This window comes from Blennius ocellaris (genome assembly GCF_963422515.1).
Source record: "Blennius ocellaris genome assembly, chromosome: 6".
NCBI classification, from domain to species: Eukaryota; Metazoa; Chordata; class Actinopteri; order Blenniiformes; family Blenniidae; genus Blennius; species Blennius ocellaris.
The window spans coordinates 16,162,020-16,184,390 of record NC_137655.1 but is presented as its reverse complement, the minus strand read 5'-3'; the positions used below and the strand labels follow the sequence as shown (position 1 = coordinate 16,184,390).

At 42.6% G+C, this 22,371-nt stretch overlaps 2 protein-coding genes across 3 annotated transcripts; both read right to left on the bottom strand.

Annotated features, from left to right (window-relative positions):
- Window positions 1-183: 183 nt before the first annotated feature.
- LOC308131644 (Golgi reassembly-stacking protein 2-like) lies at window positions 184-4,881 on the bottom strand. 2 transcript variants are annotated; one of them, XM_080498439.1, is made up of 10 exons: window positions 4,753-4,881; window positions 2,768-2,848; window positions 2,465-2,668; window positions 2,296-2,382; window positions 2,038-2,168; window positions 1,798-1,930; window positions 1,573-1,702; window positions 1,403-1,486; window positions 1,176-1,289; window positions 184-561 (listed from the first exon to the last, which is right to left on the bottom strand). In XM_080498439.1, the coding sequence occupies exons 1-10, from the start codon at window positions 4,813-4,815 to the stop codon at window positions 392-394; spliced, it is 1,197 nt and encodes a 398-aa protein (XP_080354565.1). In that variant the 5' UTR covers window positions 4,816-4,881; the 3' UTR covers window positions 184-391. The 2 variants fall into 2 exon arrangements, with proteins under 2 accessions (XP_080354565.1, XP_080354566.1); XM_080498440.1 differs by lacking the exon at window positions 1,176-1,289.
- Window positions 4,882-11,594: 6,713 nt separating this feature from the next.
- LOC308131856 (glutamate decarboxylase 1) lies at window positions 11,595-21,866 on the bottom strand. The gene is made up of 15 exons (XM_080498726.1): window positions 21,752-21,866; window positions 20,518-20,649; window positions 19,952-20,194; window positions 19,719-19,809; window positions 17,237-17,349; window positions 16,928-17,043; window positions 16,738-16,817; window positions 16,607-16,661; window positions 16,070-16,186; window positions 15,909-15,973; window positions 14,815-14,893; window positions 14,567-14,716; window positions 13,819-13,926; window positions 13,415-13,504; window positions 11,595-13,235 (listed from the first exon to the last, which is right to left on the bottom strand). Exons 1-15 carry the CDS (start codon window positions 21,762-21,764, stop codon window positions 13,062-13,064), a joined length of 1,626 nt encoding a protein of 541 aa, XP_080354852.1. The 5' UTR covers window positions 21,765-21,866; the 3' UTR covers window positions 11,595-13,061.
- Between the last annotated feature and the right edge of the window lie 505 nt (window positions 21,867-22,371).

The following is a 22,371-nucleotide window of genomic DNA, read 5'->3' as shown; positions in this document are numbered from 1 at the left end:
TGTATCTCACTTTACAAAGTGTATTTGTTTTTTTGTACAAAACGGTTGGATATCATCTGTAATGGTGCAACAATCATTTCTTAACTTCGCTTATCTTACCCATAAAATTGCAAGGACGACGCTTTGCATTCCCCCCCCCCCCACACACACACACGCGTTACAACTTCGAGCAAAGACAACACGAGTTTTGCAGTAAAAAGTGAGTATGTGACCTCAAGCTGACCAAACTGCTCATAAATATACATTTCTGCTTTATTTCGACCAACCACTGAGGAGCAGCGGTGGAGTTCCAGTGTCCACCGCCATCTGAATACTGAATAGGGTGTGACGTGACGGCCGGGGTCGAGGGGTTACGCCGAACAGATGGGGTGACGTCTCCAGGCTCTCTCTGCTAAGACATGGTGATATTTACTGACCCGGAGCCGGTCGCTGATGGCGGCTCGGGGGGTTTAGTCGGCGAACTGTTCATTTGGACCGTGGACGACGGAGACGTGGTGACGAAGCCGGGCGGAGGCAGCGTCACTCCGGGGACGACACCCGGCGCGTTCAGAGGTGGAAGACCTGCACGTTTACAAGATGGTAACTGTTAAATACAACTCAAACCAATTACTTCTAGACAATCATATTGTTTAAACTATAGCAACTGTCTCACTACAAAAAAAAACAAAACAACAAATGCATTTAATTTGTTACCTGCTGATAATAAAGAGATCCACTCCCTGTCCCTGGCAGCCAAAAGGTACACTTCAATTTCTATACTAACATTATGTATTAACTTGATTGTAAAATGTGTTTTGCTGCCATTTTAACCCTGAATGTGCAAGAAACAAGCAGATTGGTTGTACATGGATGAATCTCTGCTGGTGTTTTCATTTGTATAGATCATCTGGTGAACTACGCTGGTTGAAAAACAAATTCCTTATATAAATTCTTTTAAATGTATTTCATGTTGCAGAACTCGTGCCGTGACACTTGCCCAGTAGATTATTTGGCTACAGACAGCAGGATAAGCACAAAATGAAGCAGATGTAAATGTGACCACAACACCAGCACGATAACTAAAATGACATTGAGTCTCTTCAGGTACACATAGAACTTATGTTCAATCAGTTCTTGATCATGGTCCTTCCATGAGATGTAATAAAGTAACCACACGCCGAGGAAGAGAGCTCTACCTGCATGATGCAAGGCAGCTCCAGGTGGTAATATGTGACTGACATCTGGTAAGGCCACGTTCACGTTTGGTAAATTGGGAAATGGCGAAAGACCCGCAGGTACGGGCCTCAAGCCTGTGTGGCGACAAGCCGAGGTGAGGACAGGCAGAATAACAACAACAGCAACATGTGCATTTCAAAGACAATCAGTCATTTTCGAAATAGAAGCAGGAAATTATTTGACCAACCGTGTAGTGTTGGAGCAGGACTGATGGACGGGGGGGCGCTTGGTGACGAGTTCATATGGCTGCGAAACTGAATAGTAGGAGACCCTGAGGGGGATAAAAAAGCAAAATATGTATATAGAGCAGTTTGTAATCTTAGCTTCAGCTCCATATTGACCGGCGACGCGCCATACCCGTCCGTAGGTCACTCAAGACGCCCGTGGGGTTTGTGCGAACCGACAAGCCGGCGAGAGATTGCTCTAATCCACTCGACCCTGACGACACGACGACCGGCAGAGTCGGAACCACGGCAGAGAGATGCACCTGCAGACCGGAATCGCTCTCGTCAAAAATCAAAAATACCAGGAAGCCGCGTGACGGGGAGACAGTTCAACCTTGGTTTAGCGACGCCGCGGTACCTCCGTGAAGCCGTCCGCGGGCGACGGGGCCGGCTCACTGGAGAGCCGCGAGGAGAAACCCATCTTCTTGCCCTCCGCGAACGGCAGCGTGGGTATCCTGTGCAGGTATCCGTAACCAATCCCACATCCCAGACTGCAGAGACGGAACAATTCTAGTAAGACTTTACACGATAGACCATATAGACATTACAGCTATTCTTTTTCTTTCTTTCTTCAGGTCATGCCGCTGGCGCTTCGTACCTGCCCTCCCCACCCCAGTCACAGTTGGGGGCGATGACCACCTCGCGGCAGTTGTCCGTGTCGGTGTTGTAGACGTAGAGCTTCAGCTCCTTTCCTTCGTGGGTTTCGACGAGGGAAAACAGATCTTCGCTCTGTTCAAACACACACAGCCAGGTCATCACTGCCCATAACCGCCCTGCCCTGTTATCAACTGATTAGTTGGATGAAGCAGTGTAGAACTTTTTATTCTTTTTTATTTTAACTCTGCAGGAGAAGTACCTCCGTCATGACGGTGTCTGCTCCTATGACGTAGTCGGCGTGAGGCCGGAGACCAGCCAGGGCTGCGGGTGAGTTGGGTTCCACTTCCTGGATTCAAAATGACCCTCATCTCATTAAAGAGAATTATTTTCATGGCGCAAAGCTTCACTTCGAGCTCCCGCACGCTCACCAGGACGTGCCAGACATTCTCGTTGGCTCCCTCGAAGCTGCAGAAGCGAATGCTGACTCCCAGAAGGCCCTGCCCGCCCCACAGCGAGCTGGGCACCACCGTGGCCTCCCTCACCGACAGCGTCTTGCTGCTGTACAGCAGCATCTTGACGGGCCTCTCCACGTTCATCTTCAGCAGCTCTTTTAAGGTGTCATTGTCCTTATTCTGTCAAAAAAATAATAAAAAAATACAAATAGAAAATCAGCACATTCATAACACAAAGAAGAGCCGCAGCTTATTGTTTCCGGCGTGAGAGGAACTCACCAGTCTGGTTTCACAAACGGAGATGATAAAATCAAAGAATGGCTCCAGACCTGCGCGGTGGCCGGGAGAATTCTCCTGCACCTGCGGAAATGAAGGAATCGGAAGGTGGTCAAAGGGTTGTCAGGTCACGCAAGAAACAAAAAAAAAAGGAAACAACAGTAGTTATAGAGAAACTAGCATGCTGCATGTGATACACGACACAAATCCCTCAATGAAAATCAAATAAAGTTGTGTCATCAAAATGAGTGGGGAAGTATCGCTGTGAGAAGGCAAACAGGGATATGTTCAACCTTTTCTTCCAGGCATGGGGGGAATTATTATATAATCAAAGTTTACAATCATCGTTTATCAGACTGTTCATCTGTGACATTAAATCCATGTCTTTTTTCCACACGGTACATTGGGTGGCAGTGTTGAGCCACTAAAGTGCCATTGGCCTTGTTTGTGCTTATTATCTGCTCTTGTTTTAGTTTGATAATTGCAGTGGTCCAGATTTCTGTCCATTCTACCACTGGTGTTGTAGCCAACTGTTGTATTTACTCGTCCTCCTGCCGCTTCTTTGTGTAGCTCAACATACCACCCTGTGGCATAAACGTGTATTGCAAAGACTAAACATGCTGGGGTTGAGTTTGGCAAAGTGCAGGGAGAAGAAAAAAAACATTTCCTATCTCTTTTTCAAATTCATGGAAGAAAATGTACTGATAATATAAACACACACCCTCAACCTACAGTATGTACAGTGATGTATTGGTATTTAACCATTACATCACTATAAATCCTGAAATATATTCAGATGTGAATACAAATAATCATATGTCAATGTGTAATGTCAAGAAGCATTGAAACAATGAAGAAACTATCAAACATGTAAACACAGACTCTTACTGTTTGTCCATTACTTGTTAGTTCTCTAATTGTTATTATTTAAATTCTTAACTTTCAGTATTTCACAGCTGCTTCCTGCTGGGACTAACACGAGAGTTTTGTTTCACTTTTGTGAAATAAAATCTCCCAATTACTTGTACTATGTTTACACCGATGGATCGATTCTTATTTATGTCCACGTTTTGCCATTGCTGTTTGATCTTCGTGTATTTTGCTTTTGAAAGTGAAATGAGCATCACAAAGAAACTTGTGAAATAGCCTCTCAATCAGTCTTTGTAGGGCGGGAATTCCACATTTCTATCCAACAGAGCCAAGATTGTACAAATGTTCGCCTATGTTTAAATGATGTGTCATTTATTTGTCGCTCAATGTGTTGAATGTCATCAGACTCACTGAAATCACACATTTTTAAATAAAACAAACAAAAAAACCAGAGTGAATTTCTCTTTTAAGAAAAAGGCTTCACACTATTGAGCACAATCACATCATGAATTATATGAAGAAAAAAACTGCCAACATGGACCTAAATATTGAAAACAATGGTCCTCTGCATTGACAGTTTTAGCTTAAACTCTATGAAGGCTGCAGAACAACAGTGGAGCTCCACACCCTACATACCAGAAGTCACACCGGTTTTTCTGGCAGGTGTGTGTGTGTGTGTGTGTGTGTGTGTGTGTGTGTGTGTGTGTGTGTGTGTGTGTGTGTGCAGCTCCACACAGTGTCTCACTCCCTCAACGACCAGTGAGTGTGAACAGTTGAAGTGCCGACAGGATCAGCTGATCTCCTTCACGTGGAGCCTCTAAACATGCATGCAGGCTCAGTGATGATGATGAAGATGAAGATGATGAGCTCTCATTGACGCTGACAGCAGCAGAGATCTCGTGACGACGATCTCTGCTGCATGCGTCCATCCTCCTCGGACCTCCAGCTGCGACGACAACACACGGATGCAGCAGCTCGCCTTTGTGGAGCAGCAGAGCCCGTCCTGCTGCAGCCTACTGCAGAAAACACCTACTCCTCTTCCTCCTCCTCCTCCTTCTCCTCCTCCTCCTCCTCTTCCTCCTCTTCCTCCATCCCCGCCACGCGAAGCCCGCTCTTACCCGGAGGACGTGGTATCCCTCGGACCCTCCGCCCGGGATCTCGACGCTCGGAGAGCCCCCCATGTGTGAGCCTGGGTGTCCCGCGGCGACCAGTGATCAGTGACCGCGGATCAGACGCGGATCACGTCGACTGGTTCCTGCTTCTCTGCACTTCCGCTGTGTCGCAATCCGCCAGCATCATGACGACGAGTCGCAATAACGCCTTCACACGGCCGCTTTTATTTTGTATTTTTGTATTTTTTTGTATTTTTTTAACTCGGTCTGGACAATCAGATGAGATGTATAAAGATTTTTTTTTCTTAAAAAAAGAAAAGAAATTTACATTTTTATTTGGTCAGCTGCATGATTTCATGCAAATAAAAATAAATAAATAAACCAAATACAAAATCATGAAAATGAAATGAAATCATCTTCATGTTCTGTTTAAAAAAAAACCCAAAACAATATATATTTTTAAATTACAGATTCAAAAAGAATATTCTTCAAAATAATGATTAAGACTGAAAGACATGTTCTGTGTGGAGTTTGCACGTTCTCCCTGTGTGCTTACCTGCACCGCATTTATGATTCAAACCAGGTACTATATAAAGCCTGTTCTTGATGTTCATAATTAAATCTGATAATTCATAACAAGGTTCATAAATATTTATAGGCGGTACTAACAATGGACTATAATGCTTTATATGTCCATGGCAGTGTGAAAAAATATCATTAAAGTGAGAAATTTGACCTCCTGGGTTTTAGATCATGTTATTTATATACATATTTATTGTCCAACTGCAGTACAAAGAGTTACAAATAATAAATCAATTCTGTGGCTTTTCATTTGCAATAATAAACAGATGCCATGTTTTAAGATAATTCTCTTTTTTTGATTTTTTGATTGAGACTTTGCATAAAGCAAGCAGATACTATTCACCTCATGACTGTATTATGATATCATTTCTAATAACCATACACTGTGTTGTGACTTTGCTCAAAATCATGCTTTATCCTGTTACTGACATTCATTCTACATTTTGTGGGTTTTTTTTTTTGCATTTGTTTAGAATTCATTCATGATGTGTTAAAAGTATTTCAGTTTATCCTTTTAGCATGTAGCTATAAAATGATATACAATTCCTCCATAAGCCACTGTTGTCCCTTTGCCCTAAAGGTACAACATATTATATCCATCATTGATAATCCTTTATGAACCTTTTTATAAGTTGTCATATTTAATAACGAACATTTATAACCTTGGATCCTGGTGGAGCATCAGGTTGAGTCTCGACCTTGAGGGTGGGAGACTTGCAAAGTTTCAGTCACGACAGGAAGAGCATCCAGGGTGAAAAGTTACTGAGTCTACAGGATAAGAAGCAATAATTTGTGGTGGCGAACAACTGTGTATAAAGGAGCAGCTGACTCATGCTCTATTTTATTTTATTTATAACCTGTTGTATAAAGCACTGTGGATGTATTGTAATGCTGCATGAAGAATGCTGTAAACAATATACCTTCATAAAAATGGTTTCTCTTCCGATTTAGTGTTGCTTGCAATAAAGTGTGTTCGGATTCGTGTTAAGCTTTATTCTGTGACTCAGAGAGAGAAAGAAAAAAAATTATATTCATGTCATAAGACCTAATGCCAGTCAATTAATATCCATCAGTATTTCAAAAATCTCCTTCACAAACAGATACATGCCTTGCTGTAGAGCACTATGGAACGATGCTAACAGTATTTGTTCTGCTTCTTCTTCTTCTTCTTTTTTTTTTTTTTGGTATTTTCTGTTCCTTCTTTTATTTATTCAGATCCAAGCGGTTTTCGATTAGGTGCAATAATTATGGCCGAGCAGAGCTGAGAGCTTTGAAAAGTGTGGAAGCGCCTGTGATCTCACACACACACACACACACACACACACACACACACACACACACACACACACACACACACACACACACACACACACACACACACACACACACACACACACACACACAGATAATAACTGATACCATCAGCACCACAAAGGACAGGCGCTGCAGGAATAAATTGATGTATGTGTAAGTGAACATCTCGGTGGTGCAGCGCTCCTTATCAAATGATTCGAAATAAACCTGCTCGGAGTTGTGATTCTCCTCATCAGTCGGCAGCTCTCCTGTCAGTCAGCCTCTCTGGGCTTTAAAAAGCTCTGACTGCAGACAGATCATCTGTCCCGTCGCCTGACAAGAGTATTTTATACTTGACAGACTAATAACAAGACACAATCAAACACTACGTACACTTCAAAATTCATGGGATGACAAAACCCTTTGTAAAATGAAGACTTTCCGTGCCCTTGTCTTTCTGCTACGAGATGTTAAGTTTATAATTCAGTTGAGGGATATTCAGTACATGACTCCATCTCCCTTGCTGCTTGGACAAAGGAGAAAAAGCTTTTGTTTAAAAAAAAAAAAAAAGAAGAAGAAGAAAGAAATTCAGACTGTGTTTGTTTATGATCAGTCTTCATTCACATATCACATAACCATTTAGTCTCATAGTATAATTATATCAGTCATATTTAGCCAAACAAGTGAAACTGCTTCATTTAACTCCCCTCATGTTGTTGATTTACTGCACGTTTACTCTGAGAACCTAAACAATACCGTGGAGTTTGCATGTTGCTGCCTGAGTTTTTCTTCTGCTGCTTCCTACAGCAATTGACAACATGCTTATTTGGTGAGTTGCTGATTCTAAAATGATCGTCAATGTGTGTGGAGGTTTGTGCATCTCTTACATCACGAGTTGTCAACCTGTCCAGAGTGTCCTGCCTTTTACCCAATATCAGCTGTATCTGTTCTAGCTCATATCAATCAAGGTAACTACTGTAGCCCTTGCAATACCAGTTTATACCACAAGAGGGTGTCACGAGTCATTGTCGTTACCAGCTGAAGTTCAAATAAATCCATATTCCAAACAAATTGGGAGTTGCAATAAGAACTCATTGGCATTAACAGATAAATCCAACAAATTGCAAATAGTTGTGCTACCATAAATTAGTACTACGTATATTTGGGAACTTGTTTTATATTAACTCAAGCACAATTAACACTATGTAATCTGTTTGCTTTTAAAATCATTACTCACAAGTGAATTCCCTATAAATTGAATGGTTATTTATACATTTATTTGTCTCTATCAGGTTTTTATAGCCCATTATTTCCCATGGAGTTTGGCTGCAAAGTAAAAAATATTTATTTCTTCTTTTTTTGTTTTTCTTCATCCATCTTTTAAGCTGCTTCATCATCCAGTTCCAGGTCACAAGTTGCTGGAGTCCACCTGAGCTGAGTTTGGATGAAGGTAGGGTCCGTGATGGACACCTCGCCAGTCCATCACAGGGCGAAGACACAGAGACAGACAAGTGCACACATTCACATCTAGAAACTTGACACAGAATGGCCTGTCCCGAATATTAATCTACAAATTTCTTATTTAAATATTAGGCCTGCTTTATGATTTTTTTTTTTTAAACAGTGAATAATGTGACATAAAATGGAATCAAAAGATATATTGAGGAATATACAAACAACAACAAAAATAATCAAAACATTCAATTTATCACTCAGAATACATTCATAAAAAAACACAAATATATATTCTTCTTGTTAATTAATTGCCGACCGAAAGAGCATTTTAAGCTCACATTTAAATGTTTCCAAACGTAGTTTCTCCCGTTGGATCTGTCATACTGCATCGGCTTCAACGAGACATACAAACTAATCTATGTCTTTTTTTTATTTATTGTGAACCATGATATCAACAACATACTATTTATGATGTAAATCCTTCATTGTTCCCCCCCCCCAATACTCTATATCTGTTATTTACCACCAGTGAGAAATATACTGAACATGGTGACTCTTGCTCTTTCAAGAAGCAGATAAATAAACTCTGTATTTCAGCAGCAGCTTGCTGACGCCTTCAAACCGAGCGATCGTGGCTCTGGAAAGCGCTCACAGATTTATACTTCCTTAGCCGCCCAAGGAATTTACAACTGAAGCTGCAAAGAAGTGCAATGTCCTTTCGTCCGGGCATTTCTCAGCGCGGACCTTCAGCCTGCGAGGGCGAGAAAGACGTTACCAGACACAGGATTTCCACACAGCAAGCAGAGCCTCAGCCGCAGACGTCATTAGCCATTACTGTCAGGCTTACTTGCTTAATGTCGTGCATTTGTGAGAGGTCAGGTTTTGCAGCAGGAAAGGGTGGACTAATAAATACCTGCTCTCTGCTGACAGAATGCGCTCGGCTCCGCTGTGTAACAGATAGAATCCTAAGTGAATTAGAAAAGCCTGTATTAAGGTGACGGAGGAGCAAAACCGAGCCCCCCCATATAGGTACTTATCACATTGTTATTGCTGTCATTTATTTTATTTTGGCAACATGGAGATCATGTTCTGTGTCCCGACGGCTCCTCAATAGAGGAAAGTGCCTCAGCCACACCGCATCTCACATCAAGACCTACTTAAAAGCGTTACAGCACCAGATTATTGTCATGTGCCGGGAGGTTGTTGTGTGCATTTAGCATGCATGATGGCAATCGCCACATGGAGACTTGGTAAAGTGTAGTGTAATTGCTCCGGGGCTCATGCTTATTCCATTAGAAAATGTCCAACAGAGACATTTACTAGCAGCCTTTCAACTTTAACAAGCTCCACATTAGGTTTACGCTCACCAGCTACGGAGACACTCAAGTTACAGTCTGTGGACTATTAATCTCCTGCTTAAAATTTACTTTCTGCCAAGATTAATCAAGTCGTGGACGTGCAGTCAATAAGAGGAGGCCGTTTAGATAAGTGTAACCCATTATAATTAAGCCAGAGGCCTTAAGGTGTTATAATGGATTCTGTTATCACTGCTTTGTTGAACACATTTCCTGCTTTGCTTGAAGCAGGAACAAATGCACAGATTGTGGCGACACATAAACAACCTTTAAAGGACAAGAACAGATTATGATTGTCTTTTAGGGGTAAACAGAAATAAATGTTACTATCGCTGGTATAGTGATGGCAAATTGAGGTGACTGGCTTAAAAAATAAAAAAGTAATTGTTTGTCGGCTAAATGTTGGGCATAGCTGCATGTGTGTGTGTGTGTGGGCGCGTGTGTGTGAATGGTGTGTGGAGATGAAGGGGGGGAAGGGCTGGCGGACCGCCCGCAGTCAATATCATCATCATCATTTCATTAGACTTGCCTCACACAATGGGAACGTCAGTATCTATCAGGAAGCTAATGTGGCAGTGATTCCCAAGGGCGGGGAGATATATTTGGCACATCGGGAAACCACTGACAAGATTCATGGATGTATAAGAGAGAGGAGAAGCACAGCTGAGGAGAAATAGAAGGGTGAGGAGCAGGGGAAAGTTCTACTGTCAAACTCGGAATATTCAAACAAACAGACAAAAACAAAAGAAAACAAAAACATGTCAGTTATGGAAAATTCAGTCGACAGAGAGTGAGACGCTGAAGCACATCATCCAGGGTGTTCAGTTCAGTGTGTGTGAGTGTGTGTGTGTGTGTGTGTGTGTGCGTGTGTGTGTGTGTGTGTGTGTGTGTGCCAGGTGTGAAATGGAGGGTGAAGAGACTGTAGTGCAGAGACAGACATTAATGTTTCACAGTCTGGTGTTTGGAGTCGACTCAGACGCCGTCCGCAGGCTGCACGCAAAAACAAAACCATACATTTCACTGCTGTAGCGTCTCTCAGATCAAAATCTGAACCCCCCCCCCCCCCCCCCCCCCCCCACAAAGATGATATTTCAAATATCAATTCAAATCCTAGCATGCTGAAAACCTATTCGTTCCTTTCTTTATGTCTTGTAATCAGTTTGATGTATTTAGCATTGAACTGAAATACATTGATATTTGCTTTGAGCTGATTGATCCCGTGATCATGTAACATTCATTCATGTGCGTCGCCACTGGCCTGTGAACGGTCCGCTGGAGCTGAAGACCTTTTGTAATTTGCATTTAATCATTATACTATCCCCCAGCACCTGCCTCAAAATTAGCCACATTGTTAGACTTTGGCACATTTAACCTTTGGCGGCGCTTGAAGACCAAGAAAAGCGAATAATGCAGGAAGTCAAAGGTTATTACTTCTTTCAGCCCATTATTGTGGTCCTTTAATCCTCCGTCCCCTGTAACTTTACAAAGCAGCCATTGACATCGGGCCGGTAATGATTGCTGCACTGGAGCATGAAACAAGGAATCCGCCGTCTGCCCGGTGGAGGAAGGGAGCAGAGCCACTCAAACAGTCAGTCTATCTATGGATGTGTCGAAATAAAACACAGCCAGGCAGAGCTTTCAGATGGGCTCTGCAGGATTTCACAAAAAAAAAAAAAAAAACCCAGCCTAATGCATTTTTATTATGAAAGTGTGAGTAATGAGTGAAGTGAAGAGATTGGCAGTGGGTGGTCATGAAATCCCAGCTATAAGATGATCAGCTAATAAAAAGTCCCTGCAGGGTGATTCATCTGACCAATGGCTGGAAAGGTGCAAAAGCTCAAAAAAAAAAAAAAAGAAGAATGACACAAAGTGTTAAAATGGAAAACAGGGTTATGTAAGATCACAGCAGGATATTGGGATGACGATGATGAGAGCGATGAATCACTCTGCCATTCAAAAATATTCCACCTTTTTTTTCCACATTTATGATTTATAAATGTAGCAACATTTAAAAGAAGTAAGTATTATTGTCAATAAATGTTGGTATACTGAAAAAAACAAAATCGCCAAAACACAAACATCTTTTCTTTTCTCTGTTGAAATACACTGATAATGGAGATTAAATGTCACAAACCAGAAAGAATTCACCGACAGTTGTTCTACAGCTCGTCTTTATTCACGTTTGTGGATACATCAGTAATAATCTGCAAATCATTCGTTAAAGTGCCGACACTGAATATGACAAGGGACGTCTCGTCCCGCTAATTCAGCAACGTAAAAATTTGTTTAATAGATCTCAGTAACAGAAGCAAACACTCTGCATCTCATTGTTCAGGCTTTGACAAATAAATCATCCCAGTTTCTCACATTGTTCTTCACAACGCGAAAGGTGCGCCGATACTGAGAGCGCTGAGACAAAACAAAACTGCATATCCTAGTTTGATCCCACTTCAGCACGCTATAACGCAGACAATCATATGTCTCCGGAATAAAAGCTGCACCCGCCGTCCGTCATGGTTTTTAGCATTGTGCTTTTTATCGGCCGCACTGCAGCGTCTCGACAACATGTAGCTGGTGAATCACATTAACATTGCACAGTCAGACAACATTGATTGCACTAAAGTCCAAGGCAGTTAAATTAAGTTTCCCTTAATATAAATATTGGAATCCATCTATATCGGAGCGCAAGGGCCAGGTACATGTTTAAATGTCTAACTCGACCCTTCTTTGGTTCACAAATACCACTAAAAGACATCGACGTTATTCAAAACGTTGCAGTATCGTACAGCAGTCGTTCCCAAATGGGACGGAGGATACATTACAAATGGAACAAAAAGAGCAAGATAACCTATTCACATGTACAATGTCTGTTGATATAAACAAAGCGATTCGTCTATCACACACTATACTGTATGATCAATTTACATCGAGGAGTTTGGTCACTGTAAAACTAGGACACATTTGGCACGAAGGCAATGTAACAATACTATACACAATCTACACAAAAATCTCTAAAAACACAGCAATCAAGTACAGTACTTGTTACAATGACTGTGTTATTTATTCACACCTACGTGTGTATATCAAAGGGAAATAACAGCTACAATGTCATGGTGCGTCTGCCTTGATAATTACTATGTACACGTGAGACTTACGATTACAATATATGTCAGTGCTGTGAGGTTTTCCAAAACGCCACGTTGTTTCACGTGAAAAAACGACTTGGCTCTCGTTGCGTTTTAAGATGTCGGCCAACTCGTATGTCTTCTCACAGCTGCTATGAGCAGAACTATCTCAGTCTCGCCGTTGCATATTCACACAAAAGTGGCTTTGTGTTAAATTCCTTACTTTCAAATGAATACCGCTTCATTCTCACACTTCTGCGCCTTCTCATTCAGATCCGTGTGCAAAATGTTTGAACTTTAAGTCTCCGCTGCTGAAGACAGAGGAGATGCTGACACACGAGGTATGTTGTTAATAATATTTCTTGTGCATACCCAGAAAAGATCTGTAAGCAAACTATGTGGCCGTCTTTATGAGACGAGGGGAGAGGGGGACGTAAAGCACTTGCAGGTTCAGAACGGACACGCGTTTGGAAACGGAGGGTTTTTTACGGCGCACGTCTGGCTCCTACAAGTCCTGCCCCAGTCGCTCGATCTCGTCGATCAGGAAGTCGATGTCTGACCTTGTGGCGGCGTGGTTGGAGATGACCATGCGGAAGAAGTTGACCTTTTCGCCTTGCGGCTGGTAGCCCACCATCGTAGTCCCCGACTCCATCATCATCGCCTTTATCTTGGGGGCCACCTGTTGAAGGCATTCAAGTCCAGATTTTCCTGCCACTCCCAACTAAAAACACACGGTTGCCAAGATATCTACACACAGTTGGCTTTTCTTTTTTTTCTTTTTTTTGATTCCACAGAGTGAATCTCTGGTTGGAAGGGGGACGAGAAATAAACCTCTAAAAGCAGAGTGATGAGTCGTACCTTGTGCAGCCTCTCCCGTCTCTCGTCTCCGTCGGGCAGGCTGCGCAGGCCCGGCGGAATGTACCAGAAGCAGACGTTGGTGTGCTGCGGCTGATAAGAGAAAATGGGAGGAACAGTTGTAATGAGAACTGATAAAAAAAAAACCGCCTTCTGTAATTTTCACGTTTCTTGCCAGCGTGGCAGGAAAAGGCAAATGACCCAATCGATCCTGAAACTAAGGCAACGCGTTCAATACTGGGTTACCGTGGTTATTTATCACGGCAACATCTGTGTTTTGCAGAGCAGAAAATCTGAGATAACAGTACGGACTGTTTATTTTCCGTTGCGGCTGCAGCTGATTACCTCTGGTCCTCACTGGACCGAATACCAAGGTGTTTATTTGAAAACAGAACAGATCCTCTCACCTCTCCGTGGAACACCATCTCATATCCCTCTCTGTTTTTGATCTTATTGTAGAGGTATGCTGAGAGATCCAGGCACTTGTCAATATGCTGCTCAAATCCCACGGTTCCCTGAGAGGGAGGAGAGGAAAAAGAAAGAAAAAAAACAGTCAGCTGGGATCTTATCTGGCCACTCTTCTGCTATCACACTCAACTCATGTACCTATTGTCATGTTTAGGAGTACGGTGTGCACGTTAAAAGAAACAATCACAGCTCAGAAACAAGAAATATTTGTACATAAATGATCGACACAAACAACAAAAGAAAATAAAAAATATTTAGAACATCAAGATGCAAAGTCTCATGTTGGAATAGAAGCCAAGGAGTAAAAATGTCTTTTGAAGAATGATTTTGAAAAAAACAACAACAAAAAAACCCAGGAGAGTGAGACAGAATGTCTGTTCCATAAATTTGGAGTGATAAAAAGATAGTCTTTGTCCAGTCTGAGCTCCCAGGAGCACCTGAGAAGGTTAAAAACCCAAATAAAAGGATGTCAATGATCTACTCTGAAGTGCAAAGACAGCCAATAGATGGAGGCTAGAACGGGTTCACTATTTTCATTTCTAATCTTATTTTGTCTTTAGAACACTCAAATTGCATTTAGTTCTAACTATGTGTCCTTTAGAAAATTAAATTCTGGTTTTAAAGTCTTCTTCTTTTCTCTCTCAAAAGAAATATAGCATGCGGGGCTCTGACTAAAGATAAAGGCACCTTTGCTTTCCACATGAGCCAGAACTTGAAGATATCAACATGTCGTCCGCACTGGATGGCCTTGTCTCCTGTGTCATACGTCACGTCGTACTGTTTGTCTGGCTGGAACAGGTACCCTGCACACATGGAGTTGCAGCCTTGCAGTAATCCCTGTAAACGGAAGAAAATGTGATGAGAGGTCCCTCCACCACCCCATCCCCTCAAAAAACAAAAAGTGAAACACAAGTGAAACACACACACACACTCACCCTCTCTCTGACCAGAATGGCAGAGCACTGCAGCGGCACTCCCATCATCTTATGAGGGTTCCAGGTGACTGAGTTGGCCCTGCACAGATATAGAAACAGCCGAGTGTTGGTGTGTACATCTGAAAATATCCCTTCGGTTTTTATTGAAGCTATACGCCGCATATACTTTTTTGTGTGTGGCTACAATTCAAAAATAGCACGTCGACATGTTCAATATAGATAGACCATCTGATCTGGCCGTTGTTTTTATTTTATGCAACGTCACAATCTTTTCTATAAAGAATGCGATGCAGTTCCCCGGAGCCTTCAGCCTCTCTTCCTGATCGTTTGCAGTATTTTTCCCTCCCTTCGTCTTTTCAGTTTGTACATTTGCTCATACCCATCCGGGCAGATAGCCTTCAGCTCTCAGGCTTTCACTGATGGTGGCGGGTTTTTTTTTTCACCTATTAAAAAAAAAAACTGTTTTCACCCTTCAGTGTCACTTCTCATTGTAAATACAGTAAATTTACTTTTTTACAACTTCAGCAGTATTGATGCAATTTTCGCCTCACTTCATTCTCACAGGTGAAAGGAGCTTTCTCCCCACTCCAACTTGACCAAATGCACTTTGACACATTGTCAAGGTTGGACTGAAAGACAAACCCACTTTCAACAACTGAGCCACGGGATTTGTTTGGATTTTCTACTTTTTATTGTCATTTAAATTGCTTTAAAGAAAACTATGTGACAACTGGCTCACAGAGATAAAACAGGATTACATTGAATATAACTGCTGGTGAAGACCAGAGCGTCGCTTTTCTGGTATAAAAAAAATTGCTGAGTCGCAAGCAAAAGAAAACAAACCCGAGTTTTTTTGAGCCCTGGGGGAGTTAAACAACCGTAAAACATTAATGAGGTTCTCCGGGAATATTTCCCTGGGTCACATTTGATTTGACTCTAATCAGGCTTCAGATCACTTTCTCATAAAAGCCTACAAAACCTACTGGATTCAATTGATTTTTGTATGGACACGTTTCAATCTGGACACACTGAGCCATCGTGTGCGCTGCTCGTGGAGTTGTTGTGTGTTTCCGTGGTGAGAAGCTTCGACTTACCTCTCGACTCCGTTCAGTTTGTGCCTGTGCTTCCTGGACATCAGCAGACCGCCTCCCCAGGCCCCCTGCAGAGTTACCACACCAAATGCACTGATAATAGTGACGATATCCAGGGGCTGATTTTTAAAATTTTTTTGGGGTCCCAATGACGCATCACTTACGTCCACATGAAGCCAAATGTTGTACTTTTCACAGATGTCTGCGATTTCATTGATAGGATCGAAGGCTCCGTACACGGTTGTGCCGGCGGTGGCGTTCACAAACATGGGCACAAAGCCCTGGGAGTCGGGGAGGGGGAAAAAAAAAAGGGAGGAAAGAGAAAGCCCTGGCTTGAATTCAACGTGTTATGTTCTTTCTCTCCCTGCAATTTCTGACATTAAAGAGACTGGATAATACGCTTTTTTCTCAAATAATGCACTGGGTCTGTCTGCATCTATTGTTGGGAGCAAAATTGCTTCCTCCATTTCTTCTGCCCTCAGCATCACTTTGCCTTTGAAGACTTATTTCCAGGAGACATGCTGTAGTCGAGGGCAGCGTCACATATGAGCAGACAGACGCATTAACCTCACTGAAATAGCCTCGCCGCTCCAGCACACAGAACTCTTCCTCTGCTACAAGTAAATACGACTATTACTTTTTTGTGCAAGTAAATTAAATAAACAGGCCGCTGATCCGACGCCATTGATGCCGACATTTACCTTTTGCTTGGCGTCTATTACTTTGGCTTCCAGATCAGCAGGAATGACTCTTCCCCTGTACAAGAAAGAATAATATGTCATTCTGACATTTAGGAGAGAAAGTGTGCATGTTGGTTGAAGTGAAAGCGAACCTCTCATCTGTTTTCAAAAGGATCAGATTCTCTGTTCCGAAGCCCAGAGCTGCACTCGCCTTCTTGATGGAGTAGTGGCTCTGCGGGTGCACAGGTCCAGTTTGAAGGCACAGGTGGAATTCATACATTTTGCAAATGTTACCTGTTCGGTAACACAACGGTGGGAAAATAGCGACAAAGTTGGACTGACGTGCTCTGAGGTGAAGAGAATCAGCCTTGGGGCGGCCGCCATGCCTTTGGTCTTCACTTCAGGGAAGAACTTGTATCTGGCAATCATCACGCTGTACATGTTGGAAATGGCTCCACCTGCGAAGTCAGACAGCGATTTAAGACGAGACATCTCATGTTGGTAACTCTCTATTTAACATCAGATGCAATTTCTATGTGTTTTGTTTGAATGCCATTGATTTGCAAACCAGCAATCTATGAAACGCACAAATATCTGCGATTAAAGCGAAGGGGTTTGACATGACTCAACACGACCGGTCACTGTTTTTACCTGGAGAAAATATCCCGTCGCCCTCACAGTCCGGCCAGCCAACAATCTCTCTCATCTTTTTCAGCGTCAGTTGCTCCATGAGCACGAAAACGGGGGCAATCTCGTAAGTGAACCTGGAAACAAAAAAACAACAAAAAGTCATTGAATCACAATGAGTGTGACCTTCACTCCTCTCTCTTTAGTTTGTAATTGAACAAATTCCCGTTGTTCACTTTATCTCCATGCTTGGCTGTATTTATGTGGACAAAAGGGGGATACGATTAGGGACAGTTTATGTTGGCATCATGAGAAAATTGAGTTCTACAGCTTGGCAGGGGGACAAATGTTCAACATTGTGCATTAGTACAATCTGCTGTTCAGCATGTGACACTTAAAACATCCGTATGGGACTCACCAATACAGCAACAGAATAATGTTTTGATTTGAAAAAGGTTTAAGTCATGTTTGTTTATCAAACAATAACACGTGAAATACAAAACGGACCTTTTTACAGGATCTTCATTAAGTCACAAATCAGTAGCTGCCTGATTAACTTCCACAATAACGCTGTTCCAAGTGACTTGATTATTTTTCTTTTTTTTTAAAACACTATATCTGTTATTCTATACACTTGCAGTACATTAAAAAAAAAAAACGTCTGCCTCAAAGAGCTCAGTCAATTTGGAGTTTCATTACATGCAGACTCATCCATCTTCCTCACACTAATATTCTTCTAATTATAGAACTATCTATCTGTTCATGCAAAGAAAGTAAACTAATCAGTGGAACAATACAGTATGTCACATTGTGCCTCACGGCGTCTTCCGGGCACAGTAATATAGAGAGAAGAAGAAATAAACAAGTCAGATGCCACTTCACAGATGTTCGCACATTAATTTCACCGCATTCATTCATGCAGACGAGGCTAACGCTTTCTGATTATGTAAGACCTGGAAGTGATTGTCAGTCTATTAGTGTCACTCAATATCTGCCAGGGGTAATTAGGGTTGATGGGAGTAATTAATAAAGGTAAATTAGTGTGTAAGCAACCTCCGCCCCCTCTGGTTCGCGTCGTCGTGCGGTGACGTCGCACGAGGAACTTTTAAAAGATGAGCGATGGGTTCGTGACGGAGCCTGAGTGGGAGAAATGAGTCTCTGTAAAACATGCTTGACAACTACGGGCATAAAAGTGAGTCTGAGAAGTTTAAGAGGGGCTTGTATAATTACACTTCATCTCAAAGTCCAAGTTGGCTGCACTCTTTAAAAAAAAATTGTCTGTATATGAGCGCACTGTGAAGAATGAGCTGCACCAGTGGTTAAAAATGATTGATTGCTGCTTTATCGAAAGTTTTTAGGCCATTTATAACAAGACCTTCTGCAAGTGTTGCCCTAAAAGATGACTACAATACCGAGTGCGGAAGTAAAGGCATCCCTCAAACATGCCACCCATATTTTGTACTCATTAGTTACAAGCAGATGAAAAAACACTTTTGCTCATAATTTATGACCCATTGCTGCCATCAGTTTGACAAAAAAAACTGTTTTTCTACTGTTTTATATGAAAATTGGAAATATTTTCACCTGGAAAATCTGTCCAATATCTCACCAATGCGTCTCATTATTGCCTAATAAAGTGAATGTTAATGTGAATACTGCTAGTCGTATGAAGAAAAACAGTCTTTTTTTCCCTGTGTTTCCTCCTTCATTTGACTATTTTGTTGTATTGGCAAAATACAAACATGATGAAAATGTACCTTTGTCTCTGACTGAAGTCAAACATGCGATTTTATTGTGACTCCCAAAAACAGCTGCACATTTTAGCCCCGTGGCCACGTGTCTTCCTTTCCGCCATCTTTTATTGAGCTATCTGTTTACGAGATACTCAAGTGCAATAAAATGCCCGTGCACACATCTCAATATATAGCCTGCAGTATAATGCAGCACATAAGGCACACAGGCCGACATGTGGCCACCCACACATTAGAATCAGACCTCTTTGGGTTGAAAAGGAGGCAGAGAGATGAAACGTAAGGAGAAAGGATGCGTTGCAATAGCGGGGCCGCTCACATTGTGTACGATGGTCTGACTTGCCTCCTGCCATTGTTATATCACAGGAACCAGCACTACATGGAACAAAGACACCATGTAAACCATGAATGCCAATCAATATGTAATTTAGTTTGCCTGCAGGGCTGAATTATGTGACCACGGTCTAAATGCAGGCCGGCACGCTCAAAGCACCGCCGGTCGAGCCGTACCAATGTTGTCTTTTGTGCTCTTTATTTTTCCTACTTGATTGACACTCTATTAGAGCATGCCGGGTATTCCTCAGACAAAAGACAGTAATTACGGTGTGTCACTTCGAGTATTCTTCCAAAAAAATAAATAAAAAAAAACTCCCCTCCTCGTGGGCTGTTGGAAAATAGTAAGTACAAAGGAATGAACCTAATGTCCTTTGAGCTCATTCCGGTTTCCTGCTGCCTCCACTCGTTCCTGTACTCACATGTTGGTGTTGGCTGTGGATGTGAGCCACTCGCCTGCCAGACCCACGATGTCTAATCCAGTGGACAGCTGGTTAAAGAACCTGGGGTGACCTGCCATTGATAAAGAGACAAGAAGGCAACACACTCCTCAGGAAAAAAAACAAAAAACTGTTTATCACAAGAGACTGAGAGATTGAGCCAAAGAGGGTTTATTGATCGGAGCTGACCGCGCCGAAAGCTTCAGGCCGCCTACCTGTTCTCACTCCATATTTCAGGGTGTCCCTGCAGTCCACCAGGATCTGCTCCAGTGACTCCGGCTGGTCAGAGAGCTCCAGGTTGAAGCCCTCCATGCCCTCCAGCAGCTGGTGCGGGTGGTGGAAGTCCAGGACTTTGGTGGATCTGTCAAACGTCTTCCGGATGTAATTGGTGAGGATTTCCACGACCTCCAGCAAGAACTGCATGGTTTGTTCCTCTCCATTTTTGGCAGGCAGCAGATCTGAGACACAATCGCACCGCGTTTTAACTTGAAGGCACAGTTTCCCTTGAGAATTTTCCAGGATTTCAAATGTTACCTTTACTTATATCACTCATCTTCTTAAATGTAAAGTTTTCATTTTCACAAACCAACACATGCAACAGAATTTGCTTCAATATGTTGATTGCAATGCATTTATTTTGTAGTCTATGTGTTTTGCATTGTTTTTGTTTATGTCTGGGTGATACAATCTTGAAATATTTCCCCAAATGTTTAGATTACAATAATAATAATAATAAAAAAAATGTTTCAGGTACATTTTTTTTAAAGCTGAATATATTTACCTCTCGCAAACATATTGGAGAAGTCGGTCTCTGTTCTCCTGAAACGCGCCTCTCCGCCGCTGTTGTCGCAAGAAAGCAGGTTCTTCACCATCCGGCTCCTCTCGTCCATGCTGTTGTTCTTCTGCAAGAAGCCTAAACGATGGCAGGAGGAAGACGAAGAGTCCGGAGGGTGATTGCACTCCCCATACATGGTGACTGGCTGCTGCTTCTTCACCGTCGAGGCCTACACTAAGAGAGTACCTTCTCCCATATCTGCCATTTATATCCTCAATTCCTGCCCTCCCGGGACCTCCACTGTTACTCCCTGTTAATGAGAAGGACGTGCCATCCTGTCCTATTTATGGGCAGAGGGCGCGGTGGGAGGCTGATGGGCCGGGTGACATCAGCGCCAAACTCAAGCGAGGCAACAAACAAATCGCTGGCATGTAGTGATCGTGAAATGTTATTAAAGCCCATCCGACATTGCGCACTTCAGTGAGCAGGGAAGAAACACAAGACGCAGATGACGACGCAGCCCGGAGGCACGTTGCGCGCAACACAGGCCGCGGCCATGACGAGTGGGGATTTATCTGCGAAAACTTGAGTTTTGGACAGAAATCTCAGCTGGACATTTTACAAAACAACTCCTGAAATAGGAAAGTTATTGTTCCTATTTGTTTCCGTGCTGATTTTGCAGCTTGACGTGTCAGATTAATTAAATGGCATAAATAAAACCAGCCGAACGTGTCGATTTAAAATGCCAGAAAATTGTATTGCGCACTGGCGCATGACTTGCAGCATTATGGCAGATGTCAGACCGTCCTTGGTTTGTTTCCATGGGGCTGAAATTGACTTTCAAAGAAAGGAAAAACGAGAAACCTTTTGGGCTTAATCGCTTCTTTTATTTGGTCAGCTCCTTTAACCAATATGTATGCTGGCGCATCCATTTTCTTAAATTCTCAGACATAGTGATAAAAAAAACCACAAAAAAACCCCCCCAACTAGTCACAATATTGTTTGCAACGATTATTTTAGCTGTCATGCGAAATGATATAAAAAATTTGATTCTTCCATATATCCATGTTATTTTCAAATTCCGGGTGTAACGATGCAGGCCGTGAAGCCTGAAGTCACGCTTGTAAACACTCTAACCAGAAGGCTTGTTAGTAAAGTACGATAAACCACAGTCTGCAGGATTTCAATCGAATTGAGAAAAATATATGATTAAAACAAACCCCAAAAAACACTAACTTACCGCAAATCTTCATCCCCAATTTCCTGGTACAGCCATGAGCAACGCCACACCATGCGTCATAACCTGACGGGTTTACAGGGAATTCATAAGAAACGGCCTGTCAGTCACATTCAGTGTATAACGCCACACCAGTTTTCGACATGGTTGAATGGAGGGGTGGAGTGACGTGACATGCGGAAACAGAAACTGTTTTTCATCACGGAGTGATTGGAACGTTGAGTCGCACCGTCGGGCCCCTGAATCCAGATCGAGAGCCGGATCTGGATCATCCCTTTCCCACAGTGTGTTTTCCCCTTCATGACCTCGACAGGGATTTAAAATTAATTACCTGGTTGAATCCAAGCCGACCTAAAGATCTAATTGAGTGAAAAGAGGCCGTTTAAAATGCGAGCATCAGTGAGACATGAGCCGGCTGGCCAGCTGCAGATAAAATAAAATACTGCGTTATCAAGGGTTTCCAGCCAGAGAGGGGATGGGGCACCTTGGGTGGAGGCGAAGGAGAAATTCTCCAAAGCAGCAATTTAGGAGGAGGAGGAGGAGGAGGAGGAGGAGGAGGAGGAGGAGGAGGAGGAGGTCGGTCCTATTCCCACATCCTAATTTAACCCATGCTTTGGACCATT